Source organism: Protomyctophum bolini (assembly GCF_963924005.1).
Source record: "Protomyctophum bolini genome assembly, chromosome: 17".
In the NCBI taxonomy this organism is placed as follows: Eukaryota; Metazoa; Chordata; class Actinopteri; order Myctophiformes; family Myctophidae; genus Protomyctophum; species Protomyctophum bolini.
In genome coordinates, this window is record NC_137878.1 from 8447965 (window position 1) to 8468773 (window position 20809).

General features: G+C 43.3%; 1 protein-coding gene across 1 annotated transcript; it reads right to left on the bottom strand.

Annotated features, from left to right (window-relative positions):
• Positions 1-1092: 1092 nt before the first annotated feature.
• oxnad1 (oxidoreductase NAD-binding domain containing 1) lies at positions 1093-20797 on the bottom strand. Its single transcript, XM_080787360.1, has 8 exons — positions 20717-20797; positions 20153-20296; positions 16357-16420; positions 16093-16196; positions 11162-11303; positions 9572-9832; positions 4910-5018; positions 1093-3781 (listed from the first exon to the last, which is right to left on the bottom strand). Exons 2-8 carry the CDS (start codon positions 20278-20280, stop codon positions 3624-3626), a joined length of 966 nt encoding a protein of 321 aa, XP_080643486.1. The 5' UTR covers positions 20281-20296; positions 20717-20797; the 3' UTR covers positions 1093-3623.
• Positions 20798-20809: the final 12 nt, after the last annotated feature.

A 20809-nucleotide genomic window follows, 5' to 3' on the forward strand; every position in this document is an offset into this window, starting at 1 on the left:
GTCATATACTGGTGCTCATTAACCAACACATAGGTAAACACGGGAACACGGACATTGCTGTTCCTTGGAGTGGTTGCACCACTCAAAAAAGAGAGGACAAAAACAAGACCTGAGAACTATTATCGGACAGCCGATTGGCCGTTGCGGTAGAGCGCGACCCATTGGAATGTCAATGCACGCCTTTCAGCCCTCGTCTGGCAGGTATATCTCTTTGAAAAACCTTTAGTGCTACGGTTGTGTGCGGGGGGGATGACAATTAACACATCTTGCTTGCCCAAAATGTAATTCCTGGAAATGCCACCCGGGTTGAGGAGAGGCTTAAGTGCACATGCCGGTAGGCCAGTAAGGAGAGTTTTGATATGACTGATATGTCTGGATAAGGAGCTGGGCTGAGTCCTGGGTGAGGAAGGGTCTAAATCCTTTGAATGTTATACTCTAGACATTCGAAGGAATGTGTTATAGTGTTATACTGCGATGCTATACACTATGGAACAACATATTTTCAGATGGGGGGTCGGCGGCCAATTACATATATCTTTAGGGGTCCTTGACATGAAAATGTCTGAGAACGACTGACATAGAAACATGGGTTTTTTCCGGAAAACTGTCATGATTTAGAAGGCATTTGTAAAAATCGTCCTCGGGTCTAAATGGGATTTAATTGGGCTGCTTAGTAATAGGGGTTTCATGAGTGCTAAATTAGAATCCAACAGTCATTTAAAACAGCCAAGAAAGGGGGGGAAAAACAAAAGAAAAAAACAACGTCATTCTTGGTGTGTGTGTGCAATGGATGTGGAGGATAGGAAAGCTATCATTAGCATTAATTAACCCATTCTGACCGGGCACCCATTTTGGTGTTATAGCATCATGTTATGCTTTAGCTATTGAAAAATAGCAGATCTACAAGCTCATAGCGCGCCACCGAGTGGCGCGCTACGAGCTTGTAGGTCTGCTATTTTTGACAAATTCGAAGAACGACTGACATTTTTAGAATCTGATCTCAGGTCAGAATGGGTTCATCAGACCAGTGTGTGTCCAGTGGAAAACCTCGTATGAATCTGATCTCAGGTCAGAATGGGTTAATTAAGGGAGCCTGAGAACCAAGGAAAGACAGCAGGCACACAAAACACACACTCCCGGCACGGTGAGGTAAGCGTTGGGTAGCCCAGCCAGGAGTCTTTGTAAATGGAATGAGTGTAATTTAAATCTACATTAATTGCATTGGCAACAACAACACTGCTAGGCCATGTGTCCCACCAAAGCCTTTTTTCCCCCCCCCCCAGCTGAAAATGCATGCCTAGAACTCCCATCATCAGCGTGTACCAGATAAAAACACCAGATGTTGCACATCAATGCAAAAAAGCGAGTGCCATAGTAGCAGCAGTATAGCCATAAAATTGAGAGATGCAGAAGCAAAAGGATGCCCCCCGCCTTGTTGTTGGCAGGACCGGTTTAGGACTAGACTCAGAAAGCAGAAACGGACCATTTAGTTTTTTTGGAAGCCTTTTTTTTTAAAGATATATTTATTCCGTCGTGATTTATTTCAGCAGCACTCTATCCACTTTCAATGTTCAATGTTTTGTGCTTTCCAATGATGTAGTAGTTCTATGGTAATGATTTTTTTCTGCAGTTTTTAACTGTCCTTTAAATAGCATTCTGTGGTCCAAACAACACTGCTAGTCCACCAAAGACTTTTTTTCCCCCTCAGCTGACAACGCATGTCTAGTAGAACTCCCAGCGACCACATAAAAACGCCAGATGTGGAACAAGAACATGCAGTGCCGAATACTCTAAAATAATAAATAATAAAACAATTCCAAAAACAGCACAACTGCAACAAAATCATTATCCACTGTATACGCAAGAAACATTTTTGAAAATGTATATTGATATTTTCCTCAGCCAGGAGATGATAGTCCACAATGCAGACCACTTTGGATATCGGTGTTTTCACCATATTGCCTTTAAAAGCTAAAATTCCTAATAAAATAGTAGTCACACGATGATGTTAGACTGCTGTAAATAAATAATGCAAATGACTGTACAGAAATCATTAAATATAGCTGGCATTCCAAAAATCACACCCATGTGAAGTGAGTGGTGCCTTGTTATCATGATGATGTATGTATGATGATGATGTATAGACCCACATGACATCACAGGGGGGGAGGAATAATAATAACCTGACGCTGCCAGATCCAAGAAGCTTGCTACACAAGTTTGTTTCACAGCTTATTGGGATCTCGGGATCTCGGGAGCCAGTTCGATGACGGGGCTGTTCCTTTTTTTCCAAGACACTTGGTAGATGATTGGATGGGACCGTCTGTCTATCACCGTGTGGGCGTGCAAACACAACCAATCATATTGACGTGTCTATATAGCCTCACATCCGGTTTCGCACATATCCCGCCCTTAGCTCACGCTGATTGGTTCGAACCGGGAGCGGTTCGGTGTTAGCTCAATCCCCTGAGCGATCTCAGATGGATGCTGTTTTAGGGGAACATGGTTACCCAATACCGCCCCCATCTGGCAGAGTCAGGTTAGAATAATAATGCATCGACGCACCCAAACAAAGTCACAAGTTGGAGCGGTTAGCACTGCTCAAAAAATTTGCAAAATTACCCCGGCATTTATCCAATGAGCATGTATGTGTTTTGATGGAAACAAACAAGTCATTCTTCAGACATTGTGTGCGGTGTGAAAGAACACTTTGCGGTTATTCGTATTGACCTCAACATACTCTTGGCAGCATTGGCTCGGGACGTATGGCGGCCATCTGGGAACCAACCAAGGGTTCCATAGTTCGACCCCCGACTCCTCCTGTCCTGGCTTTGTGTCGAGGAGTTCTTGAGCAAGATACTGAACGGCTCCCGATGAGGTTGGTTGCCTTGGCCCGTGGGTGTGTGAATATAATATAAGAGTATTTATTACTCGTATGAGTTTCAAGGTGAGTTCATAAATAGTCTTCTCGGTCCATCTTTATTGGAGTTTCCTCTCATTGGACTGAGAGTTGACCATTTGGTACTACAGATGAAGTTATATGCCACAGCTGTGTAGGCCTGTTGCGATACTCCACAGGGTGACAAACAGCACGGCCAACCACTCAAAGAAAGAAAGAAAAAAGTCCTGTGCACGCAAAACAACAGATGTTCTCAGTCTTAGGGCCCTATTTTGCATGTCTTTAGTACCAGGTCTTATGACTTATAACTTAAGACCTGGAGGCGTGGCCAATTTTGTTTAGCTATTTTGAGTGGCCAAACAGCATTGGCCAAACCTCCAGGTCTTAAGACCCGGTACTTAAGACGCGCAAAATGGGGCCCGTAGTCTCGTCAGAATGTCAGAGGTGGAAGGGAATGATCATCCAGTCTCAGAAGCAGAGGTCAGTCTGTTGGGTAACAGCCAAGGAGAAGATGGCCCACTGTTCTGTGAATGCAGGACTGGTGAGCCGTGGAAGGTTATGGAAGGTTATGGAAGCCTTGCTATGGAAGTGTGCATTCACGTCAGTCGCCAGCACTGCCACGCGACACTTAACTCCACGTCACTGCCCGCTGGACTGCCCCGGAGGACTACAGGGCCAGGTTGTTTTGATTGTATTTCCATCGGTTTCTATAGTGGTCGTGCTTCTACCACCACTTCTCAAAGATGATTCTGTCTTTGGGCAGGCCGAGGTCCGTAAGGGTCTGGGAGAGGGCCTGGATCATGGGTGGAGGTCCACACAGGTAGCACAGAGTCCTCTGGGGGTCCACGTGAGCCTGCAACTCCGCCTCGGTGATCCTCCCACCTGGGGGAAGACAGTGAGGAAACACACCGATTAGCCCTCATGCTCAGTGCAAGGCTGTGTTCACTAGGTCCTATCCCTGTGTAGCCAGGTAGACGTTTTTATTTCCAGGGAGGAAAAAAAAGTCCACTTCAATTCGGCATAGAGTAGCGCAAACATTGCTCACTCTCTGCTGATTTCTGATCGTCTGCACCTTTGTTAAATTGACGCACACACACGCACGCACACACACACACACACACACACACACACACACTCCTCTCTCTCTCTGTCGCTCTAAGTAATTAGTCTCATGTCGTGCAGCTGCACATAGTTGCGTCCTCAGTTGCCGTCCTCACTTGTGCCTTCAATGTTTGTGTTTACACGAACACGGAAAGCTGGGCATAGAAAGAAAGCCATAGCCAGCTTTCTGTGTCTGTGTGGGTACACACATTCACACAGTGCTCAGCCAATCAAATCATCGCTATGGCGTACACACAAACCTGGGCATAAAATAACCACTATCCATTTAGGGCCAATAAACTGAACATCTAAAACAACGTAACTATAATATAAATGATTAAAATAGCGTATAAAATTGTACCTCATACAAGACTACTAGAAACTAGTATCACACCCTTGTTCCGTTTTTCAAAATCACGGTTCATTTTAATTGTCATGCTTACATGCTTACACGTGAAAACAAAAATCAAACTCAGGACCAGTAGTACTGTAGGTAGTGTGTGTAGTGTGGGTGCGCGTTAAAAAAAAAGTACCGTACACTTGGTTAAATTAGCATAGTTAAAGCAGAGAAAGTGTGTGCGGGAGTAGGCTTTTGTTCCCCAAGGGGATTCACTGTCAGCGTCAGCAGCAGCACCACAACAACAACAGTTGAACTGCCTCTAACAGCTCCCACATAATATTCCTCAGGTTCAGATGGAGATTTATGTGGACGACGTGTGGGTCTTTGATGTTTCTGATTCTCATCAAGTCAGGCTTGTCGTGGGCGGCTGAACAGCGAAGGCTGCCAGGTGCACGTGTCATCGGCACTGACCTGCACACCGCGCCCACGCTCTGTGCATGGTGGCGATAGGGTGTGTGTGTGTGTGTGTGTGTGTGTGTGTGCGTTACTGTGCATTGCCCGTTACTTACGGCTGACATAGGGTTGGAGCTGCTGTTCGAAATCCGTGCTCTGTTGCGTGATGTGGAATTTACAGGACAACTTGTCAGGGAACTCCTGACACACCTCCATGATGGTATTCTGAGAGCACGCGCACGCACACGCACACGCACACACACGCACACGCACCCACACACACACACACACACAGTTCAATTTATGCATGCATGACATAAGCTACTTCAAACTTCATACATCAGTACACGCATGCCGAAGATAGGCATTTATGTAAATTAGTTTCTTCTGTTAAGATATGGTATTCACCCACGCACTTGCTGCTTTGCTCGATCCCCACCAAATACTGTGTCTGTCTCTCTCTCTCTCTCTGTGTGTGTGTGTGTGTGTGTGGCGGTGAAAAACCTGTTTCTATGTCAGTGGTGCTCAACCTTTTTCATGTCAAGGACCCCCAGAATTATCTGAATTTGGCCGCGGAGGACCCCCACCTGAAAACATGTTGTTACACTTGGTTGCATACTGAAAATAGCAGATCTACAAGCTCACAACACGTCGCTGCATTAAAGTCATTACGACGGCATCAAGGCCCGCCAAAATAGTCGACTAAATCTTATGATATTTAGTCGACTAAAACTAGACTAACACTAAGAGATTCCAGGTGACTAAAATGTGACTAAAACTAAATGAAAACCATTCAAGAGACTGTGGGCTGTATTTTGCGTGTCTTAAGTACCAGGTCTTATTACCCAACTTGAGTAAACTAAAGACCTGGAGGTCGTGATCAATGCTCTTCGGCCACTCAGAATAGCCAAAATGGCATTGACCACGCCTCCAGGTCTTTAGTTTACTCAAGTTAGGTAATAAGACCTGGTACACGCACAATACAGCGCTGTGACTAAAAAAAAAAAAAATCTACATTCGCCGTCAAAATCAACACTGTCGTCGTGATATCAAGCCTAAAAAAAAAAAAGTTAGCCTCGTTTCTCATAATTTTGGACCATGGGCTATAGCCCATATCGTACGGCATACTATAACGCGCCGTTTTTCATCATTTTTGAGGATTTGATAAAAATGACGAAATGACAAAAACGATGGGTTACAGCCCATGTTTTTGATTAAAAAAAAAAAAAAAGTTAGCCTCGTTTCTCATCATTTTGGACCATGGGCTATAGCCCATGTCGTACGGCATACTATAGCGCGCCGTTTTTCATCATTTTTGAGGATTTGAAAAAAATGACGAAATGACAAAAACGATGGGTTATAGCCCATGTTTTTGAAATTTTGGGAAAAAAAAGTTAGCCTCGTTTCTCATCATTTTGGACCATGGGCTATAGCCCATGTCGTACGGCATACTATAGCGCGCCGTTTTTCATCATTTTTGAGGATTTGAAAAAAATGACGAAATGACAAAAACGATGGGTTATAGCCCATGTTTTTGAAATTTTGAAAAAAAAAAGTTAGCCTCGTTTCTCATCATTTTGGACCATGGGCTATAGCCCATGTCGTACGGCATACTATAGCGCGCCGTTTTTCATAATTTTTGAGGATTTGAAAAAAATGACGAAATGACAAAAACGATGGGTTATAGCCCATGTTTTTGAAATTTTGAAAAAAAAAGTTAGCCTCGTTTCTCATCATTTTGGACCATGGGCTATAGCCCATGTCGTACGGCATACTATAGCGCGCCGTTTTTCATCATTTTTGAGGATTTTAAAAAAATGACGAAATGACAAAAACGATGGGTTATAGCCCATGTTTTTGAAATTTTGGAAAAAAAAAGTTAGCCTCGTTTCTCATCATTTTGGACCATGGGCTATAGCCCATGTCGTACGGCATACTATAGCGCGCCGTTTTTCATCATTTTTGAGGATTTGAAAAAAATGACGAAATGACAAAAACGATTGGTTATAGCCCATGTTTTTGAAATTTTGAAAAAAAAGGTTAGCCTCGTTTCTCATCATTTTGGACCATGGGCCATAGCCCATGTCGTACGGCATACTATAGCGCGCCGTTTTTCATCATTTTTGAGGATTTGAAAAAAATGACGAAATGACAAAAACGATGGGTTATAGCCCATGTTTTTGAAATTTTGAAAAAAAAGGTTAGCCTCGTTTCTCATCATTTTGGACCATGGGCCATAGCCCATGTCGTACGGCATACTATAGCGCGCCGTTTTTCATCATTTTTGAGGATTTGAAAAAAATGACGAAATGACAAAAACGATGGGTTATAGCCCATGTTTTTGAAATTTTGAAAAAAAAAGTTAGCCTCGTTTCTCATCATTTTGGACCATGGGCTATAGCCCATGTCGTACGGCATACTATAGCGCGCCGTTTTTCATAATTTTTGAGGATTTGAAAAAAATGACGAAATGACAAAAACGATTGGTTATAGCCCATGTTTTTTAAATTTTGAAAAAAAAAGTTAGCCTCGTTTCTCATCATTTTGGACCATGGGCTATAGCCCATGTCGTACGGCATACTATAGCGCGCCGTTTTTCATCATTTTTGAGGATTTGAAAAAAATGACGAAATGACAAAAACGATGGGTTATAGCCCATGTTTTTGAAATTTTGGGAAAAAAAAGTTAGCCTCGTTTCTCATCATTTTGGACCATGGGCTATAGCCCATGTCGTACGGCATACTATAGCGCGCCGTTTTTCATCATTTTTGAGGATTTGAAAAAAATGACGAAATGACAAAAACGATGGGTTATAGCCCATGTTTTTGAAATTTTGGAGAAAAAAAAAGTTAGCCTCGTTTCTCATCATTTTGGACCATGGGCTATAGCCCATGTCGTACGGCATACTATAGCGCGCCGTTTTTCATCATTTTTGAGGATTTGAAAAAAATGACGAAATGACAAAAACGATGGGTTATAGCCCATGTTTTTTAAATTTTGGAAAAAAAAGTTAGCCTCGTTTCTCATCATTTTGGACCATGGGCTATAGCCCATGTCGTACGGCATACTATAGCGCGCCGTTTTTCATCATTTTTGAGGATTTTAAAAAAATGACGAAATGACAAAAACGATGGGTTATAGCCCATGTTTTTGAAATTTTGAAAAAAAAAAGTTAGCCTCGTTTCTCATCATTTTGGACCATGGGCTATAGCCCATGTCGTACGGCATACTATAGCGCGCCGTTTTTCATCATTTTTGAGGATTTGAAAAAAATGACGAAATGACAAAAACGATGGGTTATAGCCCATGTTTTTGAAATTTTGAAAAAAAGTTAGCCTCGTTTCTCATCATTTTGGACCATGGGCTATAGCCCATGTCGTACGGCATACTATAGCGTGCCGTTTTTCATCATTTTTGAGGATTTTAAAAAAATGACGAAATGACAAAAACGATTGGTTATAGCCCATGTTTTTGAAATTTTGAAAAAAAAAAGTTAGCCTCGTTTCTCATCATTTTGGACCATGGGCTATAGCCCATGTCGTACGGCATACTATAGCGCGCCGTTTTTCATCATTTTTGAGGATTTGAAAAAAATGACGAAATGACAAAAACGATGGGTTATAGCCCATGTTTTTGAAATTTTGAAAAAAAAGGTTAGCCTCGTTTCTCATCATTTTGGACCATGGGCCATAGCCCATGTCGTACGGCATACTATAGCGCGCCGTTTTTCATCATTTTTGAGGATTTGAAAAAAATGACGAAATGACAAAAACGATGGGTTATAGCCCATGTTTTTGAAATTTTGAAAAAAAAAGTTAGCCTCGTTTCTCATCATTTTGGACCATGGGCTATAGCCCATGTCGTACGCCGTACGGCATACTATAGCGCGCCGTTTATCATCATTTTTGAGGATTTGAAAAAAATGACGAAATGACAAAAACGATTGGTTATAGCCCATGTTTTTTAAATTTTGAAAAAAAAAGTTAGCCTCGTTTCTCATCATTTTGGACCATGGGCTATAGCCCATGTCGTACGGCATACTATAGCGCGCCGTTTTTCATCATTTTTGAGGATTTGAAAAAAATGACGAAATGACAAAAACGATGGGTTATAGCCCATGTTTTTGAAATTTTGAAAAAAAAAAGTTAGCCTCGTTTCTCATCATTTTGGACCATGGGCTATAGCCCATGTCGTACGGCATACTATAGCGCGCCGTTTTTCATCATTTTTGAGGATTTGAAAAAAATGACGAAATGACAAAAACGATGGGTTATAGCCCATGTTTTTGAAATTTTGAAAAAAAAAGTTAGCCTCGTTTCTCATCATTTTGGACCATGGGCTATAGCCCATGTCGTACGGCATACTATAGCGCGCCGTTTTTCATCATTTTTGAGGATTTGAAAAAAATGACGAAATGACAAAAACGATGGGTTATAGCCCATGTTTTTGAAATTTTGGAAAAAAAAGTTAGCCTCGTTTCTCATCATTTTGGACCATGGGCTATATAGCCCATGTCGTACGGCATACTATAGCGCGCCGTTTTTCATCATTTTTGAGGATTTGAAAAAAATGACAAAATGACAAAAACGATGGGTTATAGCCCATGTTTTTGAAATTTTGAAAAAAAAAGTTAGCCTCGTTTCTCATCATTTTGGACCATGGGCTATAGCCCATGTCGTACGGCATACTATAGCGCGCCGTTTTTCATCATTTTTGAGGATTTGAAAAAAATGACGAAATGACAAAAACGATGTGGGGGAAAACAACGTCACACACACCTTGAAGAGCAGCTCCGGGGTGTTCTTGGCGCTGTAGCAGAGGTGGGTGGAGCCTATGTGGTAGTCCGTCCCCCCGCCACCCCCAGCACAGTGGGCGTGGGCGTGGCGCAGCAGGTCGGCGGCGTGCAGCAGGATGGAGTAGAGGGGGTTGATGCCCACGCCCCCCGCCACCAGCAGCAGGTCCACGGAGGGCTCCGAGGGCGCCGGGTCGAAGAAGAAGTCGCCGCCCACCCTCATGGCGACCTGGGAGCCCAACTCACACTGGAAAGGGAAAAAGACAAAAAGAAGGGGTTAAAGACAGCGATAAGCAAATGATATATGTAGACAAATGCAAAGATAAAGTGTTCAGACCAGGGGGCCAAGGCCCCTCGTTTGGGCCCGATTATACCCTTTCATAAAATGATATACCGCTCGCCTCAAAACATGCTCGCCCCCGGGTCAAATCTGGCAACCTCGGAACGGTCGCCATCAGGTATTCCCCAACGCAACCTCAGTAAAACTATGCCTGAAGAACCTAACCTTATTCCTAAAGGTAACCTCGGTAAAACTATGCCTGAACCGAACCTTATTCCTTAAACGTAACCTCAGTAAAACTATGCCTGAAGAACCTAACCTTATTCCTAAACGTAACCTCAGTAAAACTATGCCTGAAGAACCTAACCTTATTCCTAAAGGTAACCTCAGTAAAACTATGCCTGAAGAACCTAACCTTATTCCTAAACGTAACCTCAGTAAAACTATGCCTGAACCTAACCTTATTCCCTAAACGTAACCTCAGTAAAACTATGCCTGAACCTAACCTTATTCCCTAAACGTAACCTCAGTAAAACTATGCCTGAACCTAACCTTATTCCTAAACGCAACCTCAGTAAAACTATGCCTGAACCTAACCTTATTCCCTAAACGTAACCTCAGTAAAACGATGCCTGAATCACAATTTGCGTCCTCACTTTTGTCTTCAATGTTTGCGTTTACACAGTACACACTTTTGTCTTCAATGTTTGCCGTTTACAGTACACACTTTTGTCTTCAAGCCCTCAGAGCTGGACATAAAATAGGCCAGGGCTTGAAGAGTATATCATTCCAAAATAAAATACTTCCCCCGAGTGAAATAGGAACACCTGCTCATGTAGGCGCTCGGGTGTCGTGGTGGTAACGTCCCTGCCCACCACCACGGAGGTTGTGGGTTCTAATCCAGCTTCGCTGGGCGTCCACATCTGAACGTAATTGGCCTGTGTTGAGGAAAGCCGGGCGGGGAGGGTGATATTTGTCACAGCATGTATTCCTACGGCACGTACCAGCTCAGTGGCCTTGTGGTTAGAGTGTCCGTCCCTGAGACTGGGAGGTCGGGGTTCCATCCCCGGCCGGGTCATACCAAAGACTCTAAAAAATGGGACCCAATGCCTCCCTGCTTGACACTCAGCATCAAGGGTTGGATTGGGGGGGGTAAGTCCCTGCGACATACTAGCGTCATGTCCAGGGGGTGTACTTGTACATCAAGCTACCTCACGCTACAGAAACAGGAGATAGGCTCATGGCTCGGCAAGGCTACTTACTATGTATTTCTACGTGGCGGGGGTGTTTGTTTACCTGGGTGTGGATCCAGTGTGCTGGGGGGTGTTTGGCGTACTTGACAGCCAGCTCAATGACTCCTTCTCTCCGCAGCAAGCCTGGGCTGGAACACATGGAGAAGCCCCCCACCGTCTCCATTCCAGGGACGAAGAAGTCCACCCTGCACATGTATGAGGAAAACAATGCATTTGAACTGAAACTGAAAGTTTTATAGCCGTTTTTATATAATAATGTGTGCGTTTACTTCAAAATGCATTTAGATTCAAATCATTCTTTTATGTATAGGGGTCGGTCAGTCAGTCAGTCAGTCAGTCAGTCAGTCAGTCAGTCAGTCAGTGAGCAGCCCCCAATCCCATTTCATGGATTCAAATTATTATTTTATGTATGGGGGTCAGTCAGCGGCCCAAAATCCCATTTCACAGATTCATAATATCGTTATTTTATTTATGGGGGTCAGTCAGTCAGCGGCCCAAAATCCCATTTCACAGATTCAAATTATTTTATTTATATAGGGGTCAGTTTCGGTCAGCGGCATAATCCCATTTCATATATATCGCCGCTGATGGGCGGAAACATTGCACTGTGTGTCTAAAACTATTACTTTTTTTAGGAAACGGATAAATAGTAGTTGCTATTGTATTTAGTGACGAGCTGTTGTTAATACACGCTGTGAGCCTGTATATTATATCGGCTATTTCCGGCTACTTTTGCATAGCACACCAAGTATGATGTAAGAGATAAATCACACCTGTGTGAACTGAGTGGTGCAACTCCCCCGCCCCCCTCCCCCTCTCTCTCATTAGCAGGCAACAGTGCTGCACTGTCTCTCTCTCTCTCTCTGTTTCTGGCACAACAGCGCCCCTACTGGTACTAATAGTCATACTCGTGCTCACAGTCACATAGGCGCATGGGTGGGTGGGTGAGTTGACGTCACATACTGTAGATAGGCGGACGCGGCCATTGCTGTTCCTTGGAGTGGTTGCACCACTCAAAAATGTATTATTACTTCCACAAACTCCAAACATCCGTCACTTAAGCACTGAGACTTGCCATGTGTATCGTCTTGCACTGTGTCCCCCCTATTGCCTAATTGGCCCTGTCCCCCACATGCCAACACCAGATGCACTCTTTTTTTTAAATTATACTGCCACCCTGCTGATAAGAACCTGTGATAGTGTCCGCAGATTCCTCTATTGCCATTTGTGATTCTGATCGCTAAAAACAGTGGTTTTCAACCCTTTTCATATCAAGGACAGGGACCATTATTTGCATTTGAGCCACACGCGCGCCACCATTTGATGACATTTACCCTCTCTCAGACCCAAAACTAAAGAATATTTTGTTATCGTTTAAGGATAGGATTTTGTCCAAAATGCTGCCCATGCTGCATTGATACCGTAGAAGAGACAACATCATTATACATCATCTCTAATTGTGTATAAGACTAAATAATAATGGAGATGTTTTTAACTCTCCCGGGTCCATTTGTGTTTCATGTTACGCTCTCAAGAGTTAAGGATCTATAAAAGGGTCCATTTGGTTACCAACTCTCCATCATTTAGCTGAGGTGAGGAGGACCACCTGGAACCCCCTCAGGGACCACTGGTTGAAAACCACTGGCTAAAAAAAGAACCATGTTCAAAACAACGTTCTCCGTAGTTTAGAGAGAGAGAGAGAGAGAGCCCCCCCAGAGGGATAGAAACAATGCAAAGCATTCGGAGGCACGGCTCCACCACCAACACAATGAACACCATTGTACAGTAAGAACCCTCAAGAGGGATCATAAATATGGATCTGCAGTGGGTGGGGTGGGGGGGGAAATGCTCACATTATGTTCCGCCCACCTCCTCGCACCTGGAAGACGGAGAGTGCAAAACTCTCGTCTTTCTCAGAGACGCGGAGATAAACTCTAGGATTTCCATCCATTTCCATTTATTACCAGCTGCCGCGGGGGCCAAGCAAGCTGACCGGCTGTTGCATATCTCACACAACCCGCCCACCCACAGTATGGGGGCTTGCTGTACTTTTTCGAAAATTGAAAACGGATAAATCTGCATGCCAAGTATAGCTCCTATTAACCCATTCTGAACGGGAACCCATTTTGTGTGTTAGCGTCATGTTATGCTTTAGCTATTGAAAAAACAGCAGATCTACAAGCTCATAGCGCGCCACCGAGTGGCACGCTACGAGCTTGTAGGTCTGCTATTTTTGAAAAATCGAAGAACGACTGACAATTTTAGAATCTGATCTCAGGCCAGAATGGGTTAATCAGACCAGTGTGTGTCCAGTGGAAACCTCGTGTGAATCTGATCTCAGGTCAGAATGGGTTAAAAGGATTTTAATCTGCAAGAATGGTGACGTTTCGAGCAACACGGCGGGGCTCATCCTCAGAGCTCTCGTATATAAACTGGAAAGTCACCAACGTCGGTCTTCTGTATGGATGGATGGATGCACACGGATAGTACGTTCATTAATTAAACGGGAAGTGTGTTCGAACATCCGTGAAGGCGGAGTGCCCGCGATGTACTTGAGATGCAGTCGATTTCATTTGACTGGCAGTAATGTGGGGTAATGTGGGTGAGTTTTCGGTATTTAAAACTGAGCCAATTACAATACGTGAGCAAGGGGCAGACTGCACGGTGTCCTGCCCAAAGGGGCAGTCCAACAGAATGTGCCTGTGCTGGCCGGGCCACTCACCACCGTCCGGGTGACCTTTTCCGTTACTGAAGTGAACAGAAACGCCGTTGCCCATTCTGACCCGAGATCAGATTCTAAAAATGTCTATTACATCCTGGCAGTTTCATTGTTAACCCATTCTGACCTGAGATCAGATTAACTAAAAGTGTCTTCGATTTTTCAAAAATAGCAGACCTACAAGCTCGTAGCGCGCCACTCTGTGGCGCGCTACGAGCTTGTAGGTCTGCTATTTTTGAGCTTGTAGGTCTGCTATTTTTCAAAAGCTAAAGCATAACATAATGCTAACACCAACATGGGTTAGGATACCGTGCCACCCCTAGGCCCTATATCATAATGTCTTTTCTTTTGGGTTCTGTTTGAGCAATGAAGACAAAACTAGAAGCACAATCACAGGCCAGTCAAATCTAATATTTGACCCAAAATAAATTAAATAAATAACATATTAAAAGTTGATTATTATGTGCTTATGGCAAGCCACTTATACATATATAAAAAAACATGGGACGTATCCTCAGTGATGTATCCTGAGGTCAACGGGGTTTTTCGGGTCTCTCAACATCATACCCCTCACTCAGGCGACCCAGCCGGGAGTGATCAAGTCCCGACTTACGTCCCAGTAGCTACCCTCAATCAGTCCCACTGAGGGAAAAACCAAGGGGCACACAATCCGTTGGAGGAACTACTCCAGAACTACTCTGCCGGGGCTGGGAGGTATACACTTCTGGCACATGGAGGGACTATAGGCTCTGTGGGTTGTCTCCTGTCTGGGGCCCCTCCTACGTCTCACCAGGTCCACTCCTGCTCTCACCAGGAGTAGAGCCGAGGACCTGTGCGTTGCACCAGAGTCCCAACACCAGACAATGTGACGTCATTTGAGGTTCGGGGGAGGTGGGGGTACCGTCCTAAAGTCGGCTCTTCGGTGCTACTGAAAATTTCTGACGAGCCGAAATCATTTCGGTACTACAGCGCCGAAACAGCGGTAAAATAGGAGTATGAATCGGCCCTAAGAGCGTCTGCTAAGTGTCATTGTTTATCTGATACTGCACACTGACGGAGATCTCATCACTCGACACCACAGTGCAGACAGAAGTCATAAGGAGAACTGCAGCTGCTGCTTAGGTTTACTTTCTTTGACATTGATTTTGTTTGATGGAATAGGAAATACAATTTTTTTCCAAGACAATGGTTCCCCCTTGTGGCCAAGAGAAGCATCACAGTGGACTGTGCAAGAGTAACAGACCGTTTTACTCAACTTTATATTACATGGCTTTCTTGCTTCTGGCCAGGGCAAGACAGAAATACTGCTCTTCACTATGGTATTTTACCAGTGTAGTTTCTCTAGTACAGAGGTGCCCAGAAGGTAGATCACGATCTACCAGTAGATTACAAAGGCTTTGCAGGTACTCTTTTTTTTGCCATCTGCCACTTGAATTAAGGTGACTTGATTGCTCGACATCAAAAAGAGACTGTCAGCTCTCAAACACAATGCAATAAGTTGCTTTCAATAGTGTTGCGCACAAACATCAATAATAGCATTACAAAGTCATATTCAAATAAATACGAATTCTATTTTCTCTCTCTCTATTTCCCATTCCGTTTGTCTTATAATGTGACGCCACTGCACCAGTGCTGCTATTTTCAGCAATGGCATAATACCTTTTGTGCGTGTGTAAGATCTTGTTGAGCTGGTCATTTTGAAAGTCCAAAAAGTGCAGGCACCCCTGGTATATCCACAAGTGATATTCCGAGACGCCATTTTGTATTTTTTCAACCTGCCGTAAAAACAAGACGTGTGGGAGAGCGCTTGTTTAATAGAACGGCTGTGCGTGACGGGGCGTCGCGCTGCGTCTGTCTCTTCTTTGGCTGTCTTACCGAGCTTGTTAATATTACTTAACAAGCTCGGCAGATTGAAAGAGGATAATTCAAGCTCGGACTAAAGCTGCAATATTGGTGAGTTTAACGTTGTTTAAGACAAGCAGATCACGAACCAAATTGGATGAGTGGGGGAGTCAATGGAGGGTATTGCAACTCTAGATTCATCCCATTGTAAAGAAAAATCTAGAGTTGCAAATTGCGGCTACCCTGGTCTAGTACAACCAAATCAATGATTTTGAGTCCTGGCTCTGTGATGATAAATCCTTGTTTAAAAGTGATTTTCCGTTGAGTTTTATTTGACTTTGTACCGTATTAATTATTTCGTGGTCTATATCTTTAGATATAGTCAGCAGTCAAAAGTCGATGCCTATACTCACCATTGTCCTGCTTTGAAGTTGAAGTCCGGGTGAACAGCCAGCCTCAAGCGTTTCACTGTGTCCGACTCGTTCATCATGCCACACACCTTTGCCGTGTACACAGCCTGAGGGTAGAAAGACACACCGGCAATACTTACTGTAAGTGTACACGTAGGGACGGGAATTAATAGATTAAAACTAACAGATAACCTCACAAATAACCATCTTTGTTTAACGATACTGTCAAATTACCCCCATTATCCCGTGACAAAATGATCAACTTACATTTTGTCTGTTGTTGTTGGCGGTTCTTTCTAAATGGTCCATTTGTCTTTCAGATGACATTTTCCTGCCAAATATAAAAAGACAAGTTGTTGTTGTTTGCTGCTGGGCCTGGCACACATCTAAACAGAGTCACATGTCTCTAACGGACAAGCAGATTCACATGCTCTCGTAGCGGACAGCAAACAAAAAAAAAACAAGTGGACTTTTACCTCGCTGTCAACTTGCTCCAACAAACTCCAGGTAAATGATATGCTCAAACTTGGCAAGTACTTCCGGGTCGGTGCAATAGCTAGTACTAGTGCACAGGACAGTCCTCAAACAAATGGAACCTTAATGTGTAACTCCGAGTCCGAGAGTGTGCTGGTATTTTTTAACTAGTGCACCAAACTGTAACAAAGTTACTACTTACTACCAGTATACTAGTTTATAAGGTAAGGTAGTAGGAGTTTAGGTCAGTGGTTCTTAAAGTGGGGTCCGGGGACCCCTAGGGGTCCTTGAGGGAGTTCCAGGGGGGTCCCCAGATAAATGATAGTTAGGAACCAAATGTACGCTTTTTGTGTCTGTAACTCAGACAGTTTACAAATGGAACCAAATGGACCCTCGTGGGTCTGTAACTTGGAGTTAAATGAACTTTGATTTACACTAATTTTGGGCGGGAACCCCTTTTGGTGTAAGCATTATGTTATGCTTTAGCTATTGCAAAAAATAGCAGATCTACAAGCTCATAGTTAACAATATACTGTACATTGGGGTCCCAGAGATAGAAATGCCATTACATGTGGGACCGTGGCCTAATTCAGGTCAAACCGGGGGCCCTTCAAAAGAAAATGGTTGAGATTTACTGCTAGAGCCGTAAAAAATATATTTTCTTAAAAAAAAAAAAAAAAAGGAACAATGCTCCCGTTTTCTGTTTGTATCACTCGTTTTTGCCCGGGATGCCCACAAACAAATCATCATCATCATCATTGTCACTTAGGTCACATGGTCTTCAACTTCACAATAAAAGCTGTAGTCTTGTCAATGGACAGGCAGGCAGGCAAACAGGCACAGGCAGGCAAGCAGGCAGGCAAGCAGACAGACCGCTTAGAACATTGACATACAGTTTGCCATACACTAGACTATAATAATAAATATAATAATAATATATTGTTTTTCCAGATATTTTTGCGGCTTTCGCCTTTATTATTGTTATCCAACTATAAATGCACCACATCTCTGTGTGTATGTGAGCGCGTGTGTGTGTACGGTTGCACGTAACTGGACAACCGTTTGCCCCACCGACTTGACACAAGCGTTCCACACCACAACCGGGAGTGCAATGCCCAGCCTTGAGTCGGTGGCATGCACTCTGGTCAGGCTCTGCCAGTGGACCTAATGAGGCCAAGTCCCCTCACCTGTGCAATTTCCAGCCTCTGCCTCAACCAATTGATTGCCATGGCAAATTTTCTACGTGTTTGAGTTTGGAAGCACTCGCTGTAAATCACTCAACGTCCTGCGTACCACCTGTTTCGATATTCTTTCGATATAATCGTATTAGTTGCTTGCTGCGATGTAGTGTCATGTATATTAGCCCCTTCCGGGACACTCGTTTACCTTTTCTGTATTCGGGAGTCCGGGACATAGTTACCAACGTCCAAAATACAGAAAAGGTAAACTAGGGTCCCAAAAGGGACCCTAGTTTAATCTTTAGTTACTACCTTGTACTAGTAGTACAATTGAATACAATACAATACTAGAGTGGAACAATGCAACTATACTACCTTGTACTAGTGCGAACAGACTGGGATAAAGCTACAATACTACCTTAAAAATAAAATAGAAAAACTATACTACATTGTACCATATTAGTGCACTAGACTGGAATAAAGCTAATATACTACCGTAGCTTGTACTTGTGCACCAGACTGGAACAAAGCAAAGCTACAAAGCTAGGAAATGTTCTAGATCAGTGGTTTTCAACCAGTACCTACCAGTGGTCCTTGATGTGGTACCTAGCCGCAATTTGCAACTCTAGATTTTTTTTATAATGGGATGAATCTAGAGTTGCAATACCCTCCATTGACAGTCCATTGATCCAAATTGCATTTCCGATCCGCTTGTATTAAACAACGTTAAACTCACCAACATTGCAGCTGTAGGGAAAGCTTGAATTAGTCTCTTTCAAACTGCAAAGCGTTTGTTTCATAAAAATCCACCGTAGACGATGTTGTGAGCTACTTTCTGTCAAGAGGATCTAACTCTATGGTGCGATAACAACAACCTCTCACTTAACACCAATAAGACCAAAGAAATCATTGTAGACTTCAGGAAGGCCAGAGGTATCCACACCCCCATTTCCATCAAAGGGTCATCTGTCGACATACCGTAGTTGATAACTTTAAATTCCTGGGCATACACATCACAGACACATTCACATGGTCACTCAACAACGAGTACATCCTCAAGAAGGCGCAGCAGCGACTGTACTTTCACTAGTACAAAAGGACTAGTGAACTTTTATCGCTGTATAATTGAAAGTGTCTTAACTGGCTGTATCACAGTGTGGTACGGTAACACGACCGCTCAGGATTGCAATAGGTTGCAGAGGACCATTAAAACAGCAGCTAAAGTCATCGGCACTACAGAATTACCCAGTCTCCATAACATCTACACCACTCGCTGTATGAAAAAAGCCCATAAAAATCATTGAAGACACCAGCCACCCCGCAAATACCCTGTTCAAACTACTCCCTTCCAGAAAACGCTACCAGAGCATCAAATCTCGTACCACCCGTCTCAGTAACAGTTTTTACCCCCAGGCAGTCAGGCTGCTGAACAGCTGACCTTGAACTGTATTGCACTGTTTTGTCACTTCACTTGTTTTTTGTCTTTTTCTTGCACTATAGATGTTTGTTTATGTCCTGTTGTGTATGTACGACTGAGAGTTCTCTGAGCAAAAATAATTTTCATTGTATTTATACTCTGTATCTATACACACGACAAATAAACCTGAACCTGAACCTGAACCTGAAGTGCAGGTGATTCTGTTGGAGTTTGGAAGCACTCGTTGAAGTCACCAACGGTAACGCCCCTGCGTACGTTTGAATTTTCACATAATGGAGTCAGCAGTAAGACCTGTTAATAAAAACTAGTGCTTCCAACAGAAGAAATATCACGGCAGAGAATTTCTTGACAGAAAGTAGCTGATAACATGTCTATGGTGTATTTTTATGAAACAAACGCTTTGCAGATTGAAAGAGGATATTCCAAGCTTGGCCTACACTACAGCTGCAATGTTGGTGGGTTTAACATAATTTAAAACAAGCAGAACGCAGATGCAAATTGGAGGAATGGGGATTCAGTGGAGGGTATTGCAACTGTAGTTGCAAATTGCGGCTATGTAGTCCCCAGCTAAATGATGGAGAGTTGATAAAACTAACAGACCCTTATAGATATATAACTCTTGAACGCGTAACATGAAACACGTTTCATTTTACGCTCTCAAGACTTAAATTATTGTTACACATATGCAATACTTAATTTTCAAGAAATCTACACAATTAGAGAACGTAGAGGAATTGTTACTTTTTTATCAACGTTCGCCTGTTGTCTCTCCTAATGGTAGGCAACATCGATACAGCATGGAATTGTGGACAAAAGCTTATCCAACGACAGCAAAATATTCTTTAGTTTTGGGTATGCGAGGTCAAAACCTCGTCAAATGGTTGGCTCAAATGGTAATAAATAGTGGGCCTTCACGTGAAAAAGGTTAAAAAACCCACTGTTCTAGATGCTCATATAAAACCCAGTAACCCACCTTGTGATGGTGTAGCAAGCGGGGCACAATATTCGGGAACGGAGCAGACCACCTGCTGCCAGGGTGAAGGTTCGAGCAGCTGTGGTCAGGACACAGGGGACGCTCATCGTGGCCTGTGGCAGCAGCATGGGTCCCACACAGCAGCTAGTAAACAACAACAACCACGTAAACATAAAGACTTAACAAAAGCATGACCTGCTATATGTGAGAGAGTGGGATATATTGTCCGTAATCGAGAAGGTAACTGAAAGACAATGACTACAGTGACACGTCGACTACGTGAAAATGGTAATGCTTAATGTAATGTCATCATGCTTAATCACGGTGTCTGTCGTCCACAGTAACCGTTTTTGTATTGACTCGTGTTGTCATGTTGTGTACCCATTCTGCATAATGTGAAATAAAAATAGCTGTCAAAGACCAGGCTGTCGCTCGGTTACAATTAACTTGCCATTCCCATGATTGCCTCCTTTACGTTCATAGACTGTTTATGTACACACTCCAAAACAGCGTAATAGCGTTACTAAACTGTTGTTTTTATTAATGTTATTGTTTTGTCCTCACCAAAAACAGGGTAAAGTTCAGATGATCTTCATGGTTTAATGGCTAATGCTCTATTAGATAACATACTGACTGGATGACTTCTTCTGTACCCGG

Excerpts from the sequence above, each read along its gene's own strand:
- oxnad1 (XM_080787360.1), bottom strand. The coding sequence starts at position 20,280 with ATGCTGCTGCCACAGGCCACGATGAGCGTCCCCTGTGTCCTGACCACA. Across the intron at positions 5,019-9,571 it reads CCCCGGAGCTGCTCTTCAAG|AATACCATCATGGAGGTGTG; the intron begins GTGTGTGTGACG and ends GCGTGCTCTCAG. Across the intron at positions 3,782-4,909 it reads GCTCCAACCCTATGTCAGCC|GTGGGAGGATCACCGAGGCG; the intron begins GTAAGTAACGGG and ends GTCTTCCCCCAG.